Raw genomic sequence first — 17,769 nt, 5'->3', positions numbered from 1 at the left:
TATATATATATATATATATATATATATATATAAAATGAATGACTTTTGGATAATCATAATTGCTCAGCAACCATAAATAACTACATTTTGCATTAACACACAAGTTCTTTCTCATCTTGACATGTTTCACTTTTATGTGTATAAAACTTAAAGCAGAAAAAAATGGAATATGTGACTCTGCCTGCTTTACATACAAACATTTCACTGCAGTTTCCAGCTGAAATTAACACTAGAGGCAGTAAAACGCCAACAGCTTTTGCTTCTTTATTATGCTATACTACAGTATAAGTTCAAAACACTTTTATCATAATGGATGATTTTGAAATGTATACATTTTGATGTTTGCATCACATAACCAGGTTTTTCTGACATAGTGAATTTGCACCCGGTACAGCATTGCACTTGCAGTGTGAAGCACTTGGGTGTGATAAAAGAGATCAAAGACTTGTAGACGAAAACTAAAATAGCATGGTTTCTTCAACAAATGTTTTTTTTTTTTTTTTCTTCACATTTGCTATTAACACTATCGGTTTAGGATTAGTGTCCGTGGCACACTATTTTCAAACGCAAAATGCATTAACCTTTTAGCACTCACCGGACATTTTATTTCCGAATTGCAGTGCATTATCCAACGTAATAAAATGTTGCAACAATCATGTTTAATTGTTTCAGAGAAAATTGAACACACTATTTAGTGCCATGAAACAGCAAGGCACATAGCTCTTTTTGCAAAAATGTAATTATGTAAATGTACTTGCTTATAGCACCTCTCGTGGAAGTGTCATCTAAAAAGTGGCACGAAATGTACCTGTATTTCAAGTTTTGCAGAAATGTAGGAAGAGTCACATATTTCCAATGAGCTTGGTTAGAAATATCAACATGCATCATTCAGACTGCAGTCAAGCTAGCTGCAATCCATGTGACGAGTTCCATCGGATATTTTAAGGGCAGAAGCTTTTCAGTCTGTCATGCCTGCAGGACAGAAACATCGAGAAATCCAAAGTGACGTGCTGCGGTTTGTGACCTGTCCTCGTTCCCTTTCTATCGCCACCATTTTCTCAAGGACTTGAAAAATAAATATACGGAGCCACTAAACACTAGAGCCTGCTTTAAAACAGAAAGAGGCCCAGGGCTCCGGTAAAGCTCCCTGCTCTTTCAGGTGGAACATGCCTAGGGCAAATCCTACCAGGAAACCCACAGTGCTGCCCCGCAGGCGATCTGTGAAGTCCTGTGTTCAGTATGAGGGCGACTGACAGCAGGCGGGGAGGCCCTGCCTGGACTGGGACACCCCGGGGATTGTTGTGTTCAGCATGGGACCTTATTTTGGAAGACAGACAGGTGGGGAGGGTCTGGTTCTTACCTGAAAATCTTCTCTGGAGCCTGCTCCCCTGTGACAAGGTCGTAGCCTCTTTCCAGGTTTGAGTAAGGCCACGGACTGTGGGACGAACACACAAAAAGGCTTTGTGAGTATAAATGCTAAGGGTTTTAGCTAAAAACAACAAACAAACTGAAAAACAATAATATTAACAGTAATGAACTAAATCAGGGGTGTCCAATCTTGCTCCTGGAGGCCCAATGCCCTGCAGAGTTTAGCTACAACTATAAATAAAGACACCTGAACCAGCTAATCAGGGTCTTCAGGATTACTCGAAACTGCAGGTGTTGCAGCTAAACTCTGCAGGAAGCTGGCCCTCCAGTTTCAGAATTGCACAACCTTGAACTGAGGTTTCACATTTTCTGAAGAGAATGTCAGAGGCACTTATCTGAAGTGGCGAAAAAGTCCATTACGATGCTAGGATGCTGCAGTATTTCTAAGGTGTTGCTAGGTGGTTACTAAAGAGAACTGGGTAGTTGTTAGATGCAAATCTAACCACTATGATTCCACAGTGTTGCTATCCAGTTGCCATACTTTAGTTCCCGATACAATCATCACATATTAGATCAAACTGGGGTTGTTCAAATACATTTATATTTTTCAGCACAGCTTAACGTGCTTAAACGTGTCATATCCTCCGGGTTTGAGCGCAGTGACTGGACTGCATTATATTGTCGATAAGATGGTGATTAATCATAATAAACATGGCGCAATAATAAAAACAATAACATTAAAAATAAAATTAAAACATAAAAAAATCGAATGTGAAAAAGGCCTGTTTGCTTGAGTGAGTTCATTCCTCACAAACCCCCTGTAGTTTCTTCATGAAACCCAGTTTGGGAAACCTGGATATGATGTAATATTGTTAATAATAATGAATAGAATACATTTTCTTTCTCTTTGTATTTTTATATCCATATGGTACAAGAGTATCCTATTCAAATCAACGTACTAAACGAGTTGGGTCAAAATAAATCGAAAAGTAATCTAAAGTAGTGCAATTATATTACCTAGAATGTATAATTTAATAGATTACGTTATTACAATTTTTACAATTTCTAAGTCATATGCGCAGCACTGTCCTATGTTGCGTAAGTCTCAGTCTGGAGTCGGTGTCTGGGCTGAAAGTTCTGGTGTTGTTTTATTAGCCCAGCTGTTTGCTTGAGTGAGTTCATTAACATGCGCCGCAAGAGTCAGGAAGAGGAGTTACTACACTTGGCATGAGGTGAGGTGATGAATCGCATCTCTCTCTGTGTTACAGTCTTTCTCTTGCCCCTCCTCATCTCCCTCCTGTCCTGGCTTTTAGTTCGGCCTATTTGTGAGGCGTTGACAGAGTGGTTTGCAGCACTCACCCTTCATTGCGGCCCCAATCTGTGCGGACGCAGAGATGTTTATGCTCGGGGTCAGGGGCATAACCTTCCAGACAGCTGCATTCCCCTGCAGAGAGCACAACACAGTGACAGATTATGTTCATTTATCCCTCTGGCAAATCAACCGCATGTCCACGTGGCACCCAGTGCTTTCGCACACACATGGATTCGCTCCAGACAAAAGGCTTTCAAAGTAGAGTTTGCCATACAGTCAAGTCAAGTGGGAAGAGTGACATGAGCGAGCTGCTTCTGTCTCTGACGCCTTCACTATCTTGAAAGATATCACAGAGCTACTCAGCTCTCAGAAGGTGATGCTAGGAGCCGAGGATACGAGAATGATACAGCTCCTCTGGGAAAGAGGGATCGTGGGGTGAATCTCAAGAATGTCATCATTTAAATCAAAAGCATGACTTCAATGAATATAATGTTGTATTGTGTCATGTACAGGTGCATCTCAATAAATTAGAATGTCGTGGAAAAGTTCATTTATTTCAGTAATTCAACTCAAATTGTGAAACTCGTGTATTAAATAAATTCAATGCACACAGCTCCATGCCACGCTGAATTGAGGCAGTAATTAAAGCAAAATGAGCCCCTACCAAGTATTGAGTACATGTACAGTAAATTAACATACTTTCCAGAAGGCCAACAATTCATTAAAAATGTTTTTTTTTATTGGTCTTATGGAGTATTCTAATTTGTTGAGATAGTGAGTTGGTGGGTTTTTGTTAAATGTGAGCCAAAATCATCACAATTAAAAGAACCAAAGACTTAAACTACTTCAGTCTGTGTGCATTGAATTTATTTAATACACGAGTTTCACAATTTGAGTTGAATTACTGAAATAAATGAACTTTTCCACGACATTCTAATTTATTGAGATGCACCTGTATGCATGGTGTGAAAGTCACTGAGGCATTAACAATATTGTATGATAACACAAATACTTTAAATATATTTAAATATCAATTAATTTAAATATCAATATCAGATGGGGAAAATATTGCCATGTATTCATGTTAAAATGACAGAGAATGGAAGCTTATTTTTGCCACAAATTCAGATTTTATATATCACAGTTCTGGGATCATATTTTGCAATTCAAACTTTGTTTTTCTCTCAGAATTATGAGTTTATCTCTCACAATTGTGAATTTATACCTTGCCATTTCTTTTTGACCATTTATTTATTTATGTTCCTTCCTTCAAACAAGCTTCTATATGAGAGCGAATAAATGATGAAAGAATTGTCAATTCATTTTTTAATTAATTATTTTGTTTATCGATTGATTTCACTTTTTGGAAGACTGTAAAACTATTCTGTAATTTTGTATGCATTCATCTCTTTTAGACATGAGCTCTATAAACGTCGATAACATAGAAAAACTTTAAAAAATATATATACTAATAATCAGCATGCCTTAGATATACTTTAATATATTCAGAAGAAGCTTTAATATTTGTATCTGGTCCTGTTTATTTCTGTCATCAATGTAACAAATCATACAGTAACATTTCCATTGCCTCCTGTCTTGCTTTATTCATGCATATGGAAATCAAGATACTTTCTGGAGTTGCCTAGAGTTTACAAGCTTATGATTCATAAAACAATCCGAACAAAAATATAAAAGTGACTTAGGAAATGTAAAACATACTCTAACTAGCATACTCTTCAAATTAAAATAAAGGCCTAATCTGAAAAGCAAGAGAAATCAGATCAAATCAAGTGTACTTCACTTGAATATGAAGGATAATTTCAAAACCAGCTCTGGCTGGAGGGGAAACGAAACAATGAGAAAAGTCATTTTACAAACCGCACAGACAGACATTCATATTTCATGAGCTAGAGCGACGGATATTAGAAATAATATGCACCCATCTGTACTCCTACCATGATCACGCTATTCATCCCATTTAAAGGCTCCCATTTCACGGCTTATTCTTGTGAAAACAAGCACATTTAGGCACATATTGCACTAGAATAAACAGAGAAAGTGAAGTAGAGGTAGAGGATGGACAGACCAATGGCGGCCAACCGTAACTAACATACAATAATGACCAATAGAAGTAATCTATTGCAATTTATTACACAGCTCTCTGCAATACCCGATTCAGCGGTTACTAATATATAAAATATACAAAATGCTAAAGAAATACATTCTTTGCAAGTTCTTCTTTCAGTATTCTATGCAAACATATACACTAATATAATGAAAATAGCAAAACCAAAAAAAAAATAAATAACCTTAACATTTTTACTTGCACTTCCATGAATATGTAATATGTAATATAATATGTAATATCTAATATCTGAATATGTAAAAGTGTTTTTTTTTACAGATGTAATAAAAAGAGACAAAAGCAAATACATGGGACATGGTGGTGGGAAAAATACGGCATGGGAGGAAAAAAATATTTTTCAAATCTTTTACGTTCTCTCACAAAACTCCTGAGCTCCACAGAGAAACTTTTCGTTCACAATGGAGCGGTTTTATTTTGAACTTGGAATCAAGTATAAATATTTTTTTTTTAGTTTTGGGACATTCTGAAACGTTCAATGTGGCTTAATGTACTAAAACAGTGACACTGGAGGTCCAAATTTAGTACACACCTAATTAATAAAGCATACTATTCACAGACAAGCAGAATAGCCCAGAATATGAACGCAACACGCTAAATTGCACGTTAAGCTTTTTCTACCCCATAGAAAGAAGACGCTTTATTAATGGTATAAAATGGTCGAATTCGGTATACAGTTTATTAATAAAATATGCCACATACAGGAAAGCAGATAAGCCCAGAATATGAACAGAAAGTGCTAAATCCCCCCCATAGAAGCCATTATAAAGAAAATGATTAACATGGCTTAATGAACTTGCGAGAGAATGCAAATATCTATTTTTCCTCCTACCCCGAATTTTTTCCACCACCATGTCCCTTTTATGAACCGCCTAATAGTGGCACTTAACAAAAAGACATGAAAAAGAAAAAATAAATAAATTAAAGAAATAAAAATGTCTGGCAGTTTGAGTGAAACTGCACACTCAGACGTAACAGAAGCAATTAGTTTAATAGCAATGTGCTTAATAATTCATTTGCTGTGAGCGCATATGCATATGCCAGATACCTGCACCATCAAATCTGCGTGGGAGCAGCCCTTCTGTTAGAAATGGCAGAAAATGAGCCTTTCCATCTTTTAAAATGAAGGCTCAAATGCACTAAAACGTTCCTACAGCACTAAGTGCTGGTCCTGCAGATGATGTGCCAATTATTCAGATTTAGAGGTTTCAATCAAACAGCTCTCAATGATGATTTGAGCTACTGTGCAGGTAGATTGCCTATAAATGGTCATCCTTCGAAGGCATGTGAGGTTATAGGCTCTCTGAAGAGAGTTTGTGTATGCGATAGAAACTTGGAGAAGTCATTGAATTCTTTTTGAAGTAAGTTGCAGAATGTTTTAAGAGACTCTCTTTGAAGGACTCGTGTTCACACTTAAAGAAAACTGTACAAATAACTTAACATTCAAGGGTTCTTTACAATGCATGCAATATGTGTTTTCCTCAACGTTTCTGAATGCCTTGACTAACTCTAGTGTACTCAAATATTGCAGGTTACCAGAATGAAAAATGTTGACTGTATTATTTAGCAAAGTTGCTTCACTGTGAAGCTGGATGGCTGTTTTGATCTTACATTTTACAGTGCACACACACACAAAAAAAAACTCAGCATTTAATTTCTCTGGCGTTTAATATTTCTTGATTATTTGTTTTAAGATTTTACTTTCATGAATTTCACCCATTTAACAGGTAATTGTATTCTGTGTTCTTAACATTGGTTTTCATCTGAATATATATATATACAGTGGGTACGGAAAGTATTCAGACCCGCACCTGTCCAATACAGTCCCAACAGTGAAGCATGGTGGTGGCAGCATCATGCTGTGGGGGTGTTTTTCAGCTGCAGGGACAGGATGACTGGTTGCAATCGAGGGAAAGATGAATGCGGCCAAGTACAGGGATATCCTGGATGAAAACCTTCTCCAGAGTGCTCAGGACCTCAGACTGGAACTAAGGTTTACCTTCCAACAAGACAATGACCCTAAGCACACAGCTAAAATAACGAAGGAGTGGCTTCACAACAACTCTGTGACTGTTCTTGAATGGGCCAGCCAGAGCCCTGACTTAAACCCAGTTGAGCATCTCTGGAGAGACCTAAAAATGGCTGTCCACCAACGTTTACCATCCAACCTGACAGAACTGGAGAGGATCTGCAAGGAGGAATGGCAGAGGATCGCCAAATCCAGGTGTGAAAAACTTGTTGTATCTTTCCCAAAAAGACTCATGGCTGTATTAGATCAAAAGGGTGCTTCTACTAAATACTGAGCAGAGGGTCTGAATACTTAGGACCATGTGATATTTCCGTTTTTCTTTTTTAATAAATCTGCAAAGATGTCAACAATTCTGTGTTTTTCAATCAATATGGGGTGCTGTGTGTACATTAATGAGGAAAAAAAAATTAACTTACATGATTTTAGCAAATGGCTGCAATATAACAAAGAGTGAAAAATTTAAGGGTGTCTGAATACTTTCCGTACCCACTGTATATATATATATACACACACATTTGTCTTTGTTTTTTTTTTTTTGTACAGCACTTTGGTTGTTGTTTTTTTCTTCTTTTTTTAATTGTGCTACATAAATAAACACTGTATTGTATTTACAGCATCATGTCATTTACAGCCGCATGCCATGCCATTCCAAACCTGTATGACTTTTTTTTTTACTCTACCCTTCAAAAAGGCTCAGCAAGATTATTTATTTATTTATTTAGAAATTAATGCTTCTATTCAGCAAGGACATCTTAAATGTGACAGCAAAATTAGAAAAGATTTCTATTTCAAATAAATACTCTTGTTTTGAACTTTTTATTTATCAAATAATTCTAAAAATAAGTAAGTAAATAAATAAATATCTGTTTCCACAAAACTTATTTTGCACAGCTAAATGTTCAACATTAACAATAACAGTAAGAATCAGCATTTTAGAATGATTTCTGAAGGATCACGTGACAGAAGAGAGGAAAAAATAATAATATATAAATATAAATATAAATATATATATATATATATATACTGAACAAAATTATAAACGCAACACTTTTGTTTTTGCCCCCATTTTTCATGAGCTGAAAGAAATAGGCCTTTTGTGTACATAGAAAAAGTCTTAGATCTTTGAGTTCAGCTCATGAAAAATGGGGGCAAAAACAAAAGTGTTGCGTTTATAATTTTGTTCAGTGTGTATATATATATATATATATATATATATATATATTAGAGCATCATTATCCCTGTCTTCTGTGTCACATGATCCTTCAGAAATCATTCTAATATATTGACTCTTACTGTTAATATAATTTTTCAAAAATATCATACATATTGTCATTTTGTGTTCTCCTTAAATGTTTTGTACATGTTTTGAAAGCTAATGTATAATAGGTAACATATAATCGTTAATATGTGCTAGACTTCCTGTACAATATAACCACAAATTCCTTATTTACTATTTACAAACTTTTCAATTATTCACAAATATTTTCAAACATGAAGCCAATTATGGTGGTCTAGCTAATGCAGAAAATTAAAGTTGACTTTAATGCTTATATATAAGCACCTGAGATTCTGTACTGTCAGAGCCATAGTTTAGCCACAGTACAATTTAACTGTACTTTGATAAAGAAACTCTTGTGAATTTATGTCAAGTCTTCTGTTCTGTTACAAAGACTTCCTGATGTCCTCATATTTAACATTCAGATGGAAGAGTCGGTGTTTGTTCGTTGTGTGGATTCTGCTGACACGTGGGATTATTCACATACTCAAACAATGCTGGCAAGATGCCTTTGCTTTCTCACTTCCTGTTTTTAAAAGGGTCATGACATGCATTTTTTTATTCTTTTATTATGTTTTCTGAGGCGCAATTATAATCTTATGGTTTATCATAAAAAAATTAATAAATCATAATTTAGATATAAATGGTAATTTTCTACTCTGAATTTAGCTTCTGATTTGATCGCTCTGGTGGAAGGGGTGTATCTGCTGTGAGACTTCAATGGAAACGCCCACTTCTATAGCCGAACACAGTCATGTCTACTGACACACAATGATCACAATCATTCTCCTTATCGCAATGCAGTTTCTGCAATCTAACGAATACTTTCTTCATAACTAACACTGAAAACACAATGTAAATGAGACTTGTTGAGCAGTGTAAACTGTCACTGATTATAACAGGAGTTTTGGCAAAAATGCAGAAACCAAATCGCTGATAGACTCGCGCTGCTCCAGCAATTATAAAGAGAACCATTTTTGATCACTTTCTGTATATAAAATAATCACAATATAGAGAACAGGTGGTTTTCACGCTGCTAATAGGAGCAGTGTAAAGTTGATGGTTTAGTCACTGGCTTGATTCACTAATGCAGAAACAGCAGAAAACCACGTTCCCTACATACTACACCAATCACAGCTCATGACGCTCATCAAATGCAGTTTTGGATTTTTACATTATGTCTCTCGAGGTTAGTTTATGAAATTCACAAAGTTAGTTTAGTTCTGAGTTAGTTTTGCGTTCTGAAACTTGCAGTACGTTTGTATTGTAGAGTAGCCTCACATATGTGTAAATATCAAGAACATTTTGATTTGCCATTTCATGAACCCTTTAAGTGATGATGAAACATATTCAACTAGGATAATTCTGATTATCAAGGCTCTTTTTCAATTTAATATCGAAACTCTGGTGATTAATAGATGCTTTCATTAGAAAGTTTCTCATGAAAGGCTGCATGGGCAATTTTCTGATTTCAAGGTTCAACGCGTGGGCACAGAGAAAGAGATATTGTTATTCAGATTAATATTTCCCGGTGTTACACAATTCCGAGGGAAGCAATTCCGCCTATGGGCCTTGAGAAGATTTATCATGTTGCACTCCCACAGAGCCATATGGACAAGAGTAGAGAGAGAGAGAGAGAGAGAGAGAGAGAAAATAGGGCTGATAAACTCTGAACACTATGAAATGACAGCCATTTTGTCCTCTATTAGTTGTGTAGGAGAGAGAGAAAACAAGGAATATTTATAGTAGATGAATACAAGACAGACTTGGCTAGCTTTTATTAAGTCATGAGCAAAACATATATTTCTGAAGTAGCCTGTGAGAGAGGAGTGCAGGGCAGAGAATCGGAGCTGATAACCTTGTGGTTTAATCAAAAGCTGGTTGTGGGCCGAGACTGTGCTGAGAGAGAGAACACTCTCTCACAGCCTCAGTGTGTGTGGAAAGACAAGAGGCTTCTATCAGCCAATTCTTCATCTCGCTCGACACGGAGAGAAGCGTCTGATAATACTCGGCCTGGCCGCAGTCATGGCCAGGACCTGTGAGATACGCGAGCACAGCAGCGCTCAGAACGCTTAAAGACACCTCTTCATTTATTTCAAATTCAGTGATGAATTACTCATCCTCATAGTGCTCAAACATGTATGATGTGATGTTTAATAAGCACTGAAATTATTTTACACTGTATGTACACTACCGGTCAAAAGTTTGGAATCATTAAGATTATTTTGAATGTTTTGAAAGGAGACTCTTTTCCTCACCAAGGGCCCTATTATACACCCCGGCGCAATGCGGCGCCAGACGCGACGCAAGTGCTTTTTGCTAGTTTCAGCCCGACGCAGTTGTCATTTTCACGTCCTGCACCACGTTTTTTTAAATAGCAAAATGCATTTGCGCCCATTTGTGTGTTCAGGCGCATTGCTGGCGTGTTGCTATTTTGAGGCAACTGAAATAGACTGCGCCATTGACCAACAAAAACCTGGTCTAAAGTCAATGGCGCAGTAGTTTTTTTGTTATTTAAAGCACGCGTTAGTATAGGCGGGTCCACAGCGCACATACACTCTGCTTATCACACACACAGGGACGCCCAGCAGCACACAAACATGCCAAATATTAAAATTGCACGTTATGCCCAAAACACACCCATTACTCATTAAGAGAATAGGGACAACCCTTTTAGACCATGCGCCGGGCACGCCGACCGTTTTTCCCATCGTTAAACTAGCAAAAGTGGATTCGGACACGCCCTAAGTGCACCTGCGCCGTGCGCTTTAGACCATGCGCTTTGATCGTTAAAATAGGGCCCCAAGACTGCATGTATCCGATCAAAACTACAGTAAAAACAGTAATATTGTGAAAAATTATTACAATTTAAAGTGACAGATTTCTATGTGAACCTATTTGAAAATATAATTTATTAATGTGATTAAAGCTGAATTTTCAGCATCATTACTTAGTCTTCAGTGTCACGTAATTCTTCAGAAATCATTCTAATATGCAGATTTTTCTGCTCAAGAAACATTTCTGATTATTATCACCCGTAGACTTTGGAGGTTTCACAACCGGGGGCTCGTCCACCTCATCTTCGTACATACATTTGTTTGTTTGTCCAAATAAAAAATAAAAAAATCAATTAGAAGTTTGTTTGTCCACTCCTAACTATTGCAAATTTGTCTGTAATATTGCAATTTCAAAATTAGCATTCATTAACAGCTTTGAACTTGTGGGGGTGCGAAAGGTCCCGGGCTCAGATCCCGGACGAACCCCCGAATGTTACAATCAAAGCAATTGGGGGCTCGTCCTAGAAAACAGTTGCGCTGCTTAATATTTTTTTATGGAAACAGTGATAATTGTCAGCATTCTTTGATAAATAGAAAGTTCTAAAGAACAGCATCTATTTGAAACATAAATTGTTTGTGACATTATAAATGTGTTAACTAATAAAAAAAGCATTAAATTCCAGTTTCTACTCTTCACATCATTCACATGTGTCAGCTGTTCTTTTTTATTTTTCCTGCAATGTTACTCTCTACTGCACCATTTCATGTGGTGTTTTTAATTTTTTACTATATGGTCATATCAATTTGATTGTTCCACAGTCCGCGTCTTATCTAACGCTTAAACATTTGACTTTCTTTGGCTAGCTTTCTGTAGGATCACAGCAGCAGGAAATGAATTTAGATCCGGCTTCCTGTTTATGACAGCTCATCAGCGCTCGCTGCTCTTTCTCACTCTGGCGCTCATATTCCTGACAACCTGGAACTGTCTTGTACCAATTGGCAGCAATACAGAAAGATAGCCTGTGTGAGACACGTCAGAGCTGTGTTTACTATGTTACATCTGAGATAAGACCATTAAAACAGGACCATGTGCTCCAAAGGTCAAATTAAAATAAAATATCAGATATTTGTACCAGCTAGAGATCATGATCAGAGATCAAGAAATTTTACTGTGATTAATTAACAGCCAATAACCTCTTTTAACATTTAATATGACAGATGATGTTATGTAATGTGAAAGTGTACCGCAATCTTCAGACAACCAAAAGCCAAGAGAGGCTAGATTTCTGAATAGAAAAATATTGATGACTCACATTTCCAATCAAATGCTCTCTAGAGTGAAAAATGACTGTTCACATACACTTCTGTCCAAAAGTTTGGGGTCTGTTAATTAACTAATTTATTATTTTTAGAGAAGTCTTATTCTGCTTCTGCTCACTAAGGCTACATTTTATGATCAAAAAGGTAAAACAGTAATATTGTGAAATATTATTACAATTTAAAATAACTGTGTTCTATGTGAATTTTTTGTAAAATGTAATTTATTTCTGTGATCAAAGCTGAATTTTCAACATCATTACTCCAGGCTTCAGTGTCACATGATCCTTCAGAAATCATTCTAATATGCTGATTTGCTGCTGAAGAAACATTTATTATAACTTTTACAAACAGTTGTGCTGCTTCATATTTTTATGGAAACGCATTTTTTTTTTTTTTTAGAAGTCTTTGATGAATATAAAGACATTCATTAGTTATTTTATAATGCAATACAGGCATTTATACATTTGTAATCGTGACATAAGTGTCTAACTGATGGTGCTTGGCCTGAAATGTTTGAGAAGCACCGGTTTAATACTATTAATGCATACTAGCATAGTCTTCTTAAGGACCCTCCAGATTCCACGGCTAAGTGTTCACACTGTATGTTCGGAAACATAAAGGATGCCATTTCAATGCCGATGTCATAACATGAATACCACACATTTACCTTTCCTCTTTAAGTAGTATTATATACTGCACACACAAGTGCATGCTGTAAATATGTTCAGGGAATCAGAGTACATTAATTTCCTCAAAGCAATTAAATGATCTCTCACAATGTTAATAGGAGGTTTCTATTGTGGTGAAGAATAAAGACTGTGGTTAGATCAGAAACATACTGTTATTAGACAAATTGCTCTGCAAGTATTTTCAACTATTAATGCATGACTGGAATTTAGGTATGTGGAACTACTTTTGCAAATTAAAAGCTTTAAACAGACAAGGTATATACCACAAAACAACACATAATAACAATGTTAAATAGCAATAGTAAATTTTCAGCCCCCATGCTTTAGATAGACACATTCACCATCAATGAACAGCACGGGTCAGATTGAGTGTTTAGAGTTCTCAAGCGGGCTGTAAAGGTACTTTGAGTTTGTTTATCTTACAAAAATAGGTACATTTTTATTTTAAAACCACAAAAGTAAACACTACGTGTGTACAATAAGTGGTGATTAATAATAACTGATTGTGAAAAAAAACAAAACAATAGACACTATTAAAATTACTGTATGCTATCACTGATATATTTTTGACTTGTTTAATTACACTAGATATTGTAATTAATAAATAGTGGAAATGGTCACCAACTGCTTGTTTATTTATTATTATGTATTTATTTTTTTTGCAACATAAATCTCTACTGAACTGTCCTCCTTCCGTGTAAAGGAGTCATGTGATCAATTTGCTTGCTTGAATTAATAAACTAGAAATAGTGCAGAACATTAATATTTATTGAAAATATAAAATGTAGTCAATTTTTGTTTCCTTTGTTTTAGTTTTAGGTTATATCCTATAAGCCTTATATTTATTTTGATGTTTAAAGGTCCCCTGAAATGCTTAGAAACACGCAGTGTTACTCTATGTGTTGACGTCATTTTAACTGAAACAGGAAGACAGGGCGGGACATATCAAGCAGCCCCGCCCCTTTTTAAAATAGCCAATAGCATTCGTTTATATCACAGCTTGGGCTAGAGCCGTTCAGAGCCGTTGAGCTCCGTAAAGCCACATTTGACAGGGTATGCCAGCCACAATCTCATCCATATTGCTATAAAATATAGCATTCTGTGTAGAATTCAAATAGCTCTGAAACATTTTGTGGTCTGTGCCGACTCGCGCATGTGATCTGCTCCGTGCTATCGTGTCTCTGGACCGGAGCAGAGTGTGTGTGCGGTGCGGTGGTTAGCGTGACACAGCGAGAAACCAGACTTCTTTTTTTCCTCAATCGAAAGCATATTTAAACTGTTTGAATCGTTCCCTGTCCCCTATATAGTGCACTACGTGCCATTCACTGAACAGAAAATACTAATTCTGTGGACAAGTGACCGATTTCAGCCGCGGCTTCAGCGTCTATTTTATAGTGTAGGGGGCGGGCGCTTCGGATTCTAGAGAGCATTTGATTGGACAGAAAGTTTGATGAGAAGCGGAAATACGATGTGACGTCAAAAAAATTGCTTATATCTTCTAAACGCAAATTTTGTCACTGTTTTGGAGCACACTGCCTTATAGATAACCTTAAGACTAACATATTGATACTAACACCCAAAAAACTTTAATTTTGATTTCATGGGGACTTTAAATTATATGTTCAGTATGCTATCAGATTCTTGGCCTCAATATGTAATATGCAATAGTTAATTGTTTAATCATGCAATGACCAGGCCAGGTCAATTTTCCTTCACAAAACAACAACTTACAATAAATATATAAACAAAAAATATAATCACACTGCATTGTGGGATAAAAATCACCATTGGAAGTCACCATTATTGTGATTATTGTTCCCTTTGGCTGAAAACTTGAGCTTATTAGTCTGCAGTTAATTTGCTTTTAACCAGTGTATTAGTGTTTCTGAACAGCACACAGAAATTGTTGTATTTAACTACTGCAATAATATTACAACCCCTGCTCTCTTAATGGCTATTAAAAGACTATAGACATCACTTAAGCACTATATGCAGCATAATGCCACTATATGTAATGCATATTTACAATGAACTGCTTTTTTTCAAAATAGTTAAGTTCTGAGAGAAGATTAATTACAGTATGTTCAATAATGACTTCATATGAAACATCAGCATTATAATAATGCAATTTTTTTTCTGAATTTGAAAAAAAAAAGAATAATAATAACAATAAAACAGTAATCAGGACACAATACAACACAGTATGTAACTGTAAGAAATTGCTATCTAATTTTATACAATCCGAGTGATTTTTTTTACACTGTATGTATCCAATTCTGCTTCATGCTCTTTTTTCTCCTGTCTGTTCTGCGGTGTGTCTGCTGTCTTCATGCATGCATAGTTAAAGTGAAAAGCAAAAAAGAATCCCCTTGTACAGTAAATGTACATATGGCAATAAAATACTCTACTATCTACACATGGTACATCGAGAAAATGCAACAAAAGTCGAAGCAACGAACCACAGACAGTTCCATCTGTCAATTCACCTATCCTGTGAAGTGAGAATTTCTGCTCCTGTTCTGATTAGACATGATTTTTGCAAGCCTGGAGTCTAGTGTAAATGGCTGAGTGAGCAGATGAAATAGAGATTCTAAGAGGACTCAACTAGTGCAAGATGAAGAGAGTAACGCATCAGCTCTTGACCGAGCGTTCAGCTGATGCTAAGCTCAAAATCGCTCTCTGTACGGAGCCGGAGAGATTAGAACTCTCTCTCATTAACATAACAATAACTCTAGAGCTCCAGTGCCATCCTCAACGCTTAAATATGGGGAAAAAGCATCTGGCATCAGGAGAATCACTGATTCCACACCCTCACTCCACAAATGCTGAATAGACATTTGATTGCACTCCGAACCATTGACTCAAGCGACCTTTATGAGGAGCCTCTTCCACCTCCTTATATATTAAATACATATTTAAATAAATATTAATATATTTATTAAAAATATATATATTAAATATATATATATATATATATATATATATATATTTAAAAATAACTAATACATTTTATTGTATTTTGTTGTGAAAGAAAATTAATTTAGCCTGCACTGATTTCAGTGTGAAAATCTGTATAAAGTATTTTATTGTAAGAACTTGCTGTTAAATCCTGGTAATTTTTAATGGTGCATGGTTAAACAATTAACCATGAATTTTATACAGAGAGGTCCAGAAGTCCTAAATTTAAACCTCAAAATAAATAAAAATATAGACCTAAATATATAGAAATACAGGATATTACTAAAATAAAGAATGATTCAGTTTACTTTATAACAGCATTATTTAATCATATTTAATGTGCACCATCTGAAAATCTGAAATGTCCAGTGATAAATCTAGACTGAACAGCTCACATAAACAAAGGCAGGTCACAGTTATACATGAGTGATTGAATGGCAATCCATGCATATGCAAGACTGTTTTATGGTCATACTATACACTATAATATACAGCTAAATCCATTCAAAAATGGTATGGATCTACAGAATCAGTAGCTTCAGCAGAGCACTAGAGACATGAAGCCCATTTTTTCTAACAGCATATAGTCTGTATGCTCAGCTTGCAAATGTGCCTCGTATTATTTGCAATAAGAACAACAACAATCTAACAGAAACCGCCACAACAATAGACAGAGTATCTGAGGTTAGAAGAGACCTGGTACTCTGGTTTAAAAGAGCATGAAGACATCTGTATTGATTTTAACTCCTGGGGAGAAATAGTGCAAACGCTGGATGAAGACAATATAACTATCGTCTACATTTTATCATGGTGCATTTTTCCTGGAAATCAAACCAATGATTTTGTTGACCTTGTAAGCATTATGGAACAAAGAGGGCTGCAGATGACACTTGGGAGAGAGCCTCAGATTCTGGTAAGGTCTCTGTCCTGCTCTCATCAAGACTACTGAAACTGACTGCTGGCCGTCCTCCCAGTGTATGCAATCAAACCTCTGCAGCTCATCCAGAACACTGAGAGATATTCAGCCTGCTCGAGTCCTCCCACAGTCACACTTCTGATAGACTCTCTAGTCCTGCCAGGATCGATTTGAAATTTCACGGCAGACCTTGTCACCCCATAACCTCTCTAGCGAGGATGAGCACTTTGCCATTCATATGAGAAACACGGCAGCCTGCTAAAATACTGCTCAAGGTATTTAACCAACTTTAACACTGGTAACAAAATATCTAACTGGTCAACGGTTTGAAAATATTTGGAATATAAGTTGGGAATAATGTTTTCAAAAGAAGTCTCTTCTGCTCACCAAGGCTGCATTTATTTGATCAAAATTAAAGTAAAAACAGGAATATTGTGAAATATCATTACAATTTAAAATAACTGTTTTCTATGTGAATTTATTGTAAAAATAGAATTTATTTCTGTGATGCAATGCTGAATTTTCAGCATCATTACTCCAGTCTTTAGTGTCACATGATCATTCAGAAATCATTCTAGTATGCTGATTTGCTGCTCAAGAAACATTTCTGATTATTATCAATACTATATTTTGATGCGAACATGATACTCTACCATTCTAAGGTTTGGGGTAAAAATAATGAAATCAATCAATCAATAACATAAATAAAAAAGTACGAAATTAATACTTTAATTCATCAAGGATGCATTAAAAGGTCAAAACTGAAAGAAATGGCACTCGTATTGTTACAAAACATTTCTATTTCAAATAAATACAGAGTTCTGGCATGAAACTCTAGATGGCGCAGTCCGATAGGTCTAGCTCAATCTGTTCTGGCGACATCATTGTCACATGGCAGCTGATTGGTTCTCTCCTGTATCGGTAGCCAATGAGCTTACTGCTCAATATTCAAATACCTGGCTTTTGTTTGCTGTAGCAGTA

At 36.0% G+C, this 17,769-nt stretch overlaps 1 protein-coding gene across 2 annotated transcripts in view; it reads right to left on the bottom strand.

Moving 5' to 3' along the window:
• The window catches only part of LOC107727993 (astrotactin-2-like), a 236,493-nt gene that overhangs the window by 194,966 nt on the left and 23,758 nt on the right, over positions 1-17,769 (bottom strand). For both annotated transcript variants that reach the window (XM_016538046.1, XM_016538051.1), the window contains 2 exons: positions 2,728-2,812; positions 1,361-1,435 (listed from right to left, as the gene is read on the bottom strand). In XM_016538046.1, coding sequence (XP_016393532.1) covers positions 1,361-1,435; positions 2,728-2,812 — 160 coding nt within the window. The remainder of the gene's footprint in view (positions 1-1,360; positions 1,436-2,727; positions 2,813-17,769) is intronic.

This window comes from Sinocyclocheilus rhinocerous, unplaced genomic scaffold (genome assembly GCF_001515625.1).
Source record: "Sinocyclocheilus rhinocerous isolate Xijiao unplaced genomic scaffold, SAMN03320098_v1.1 scaffold1364, whole genome shotgun sequence".
NCBI lineage: Eukaryota > Metazoa > Chordata > Actinopteri > Cypriniformes > Cyprinidae > Sinocyclocheilus > Sinocyclocheilus rhinocerous.
The sequence above is the reverse complement of the archived record's forward strand: the minus strand, read 5'-3'. Positions and strand labels throughout refer to the sequence as shown.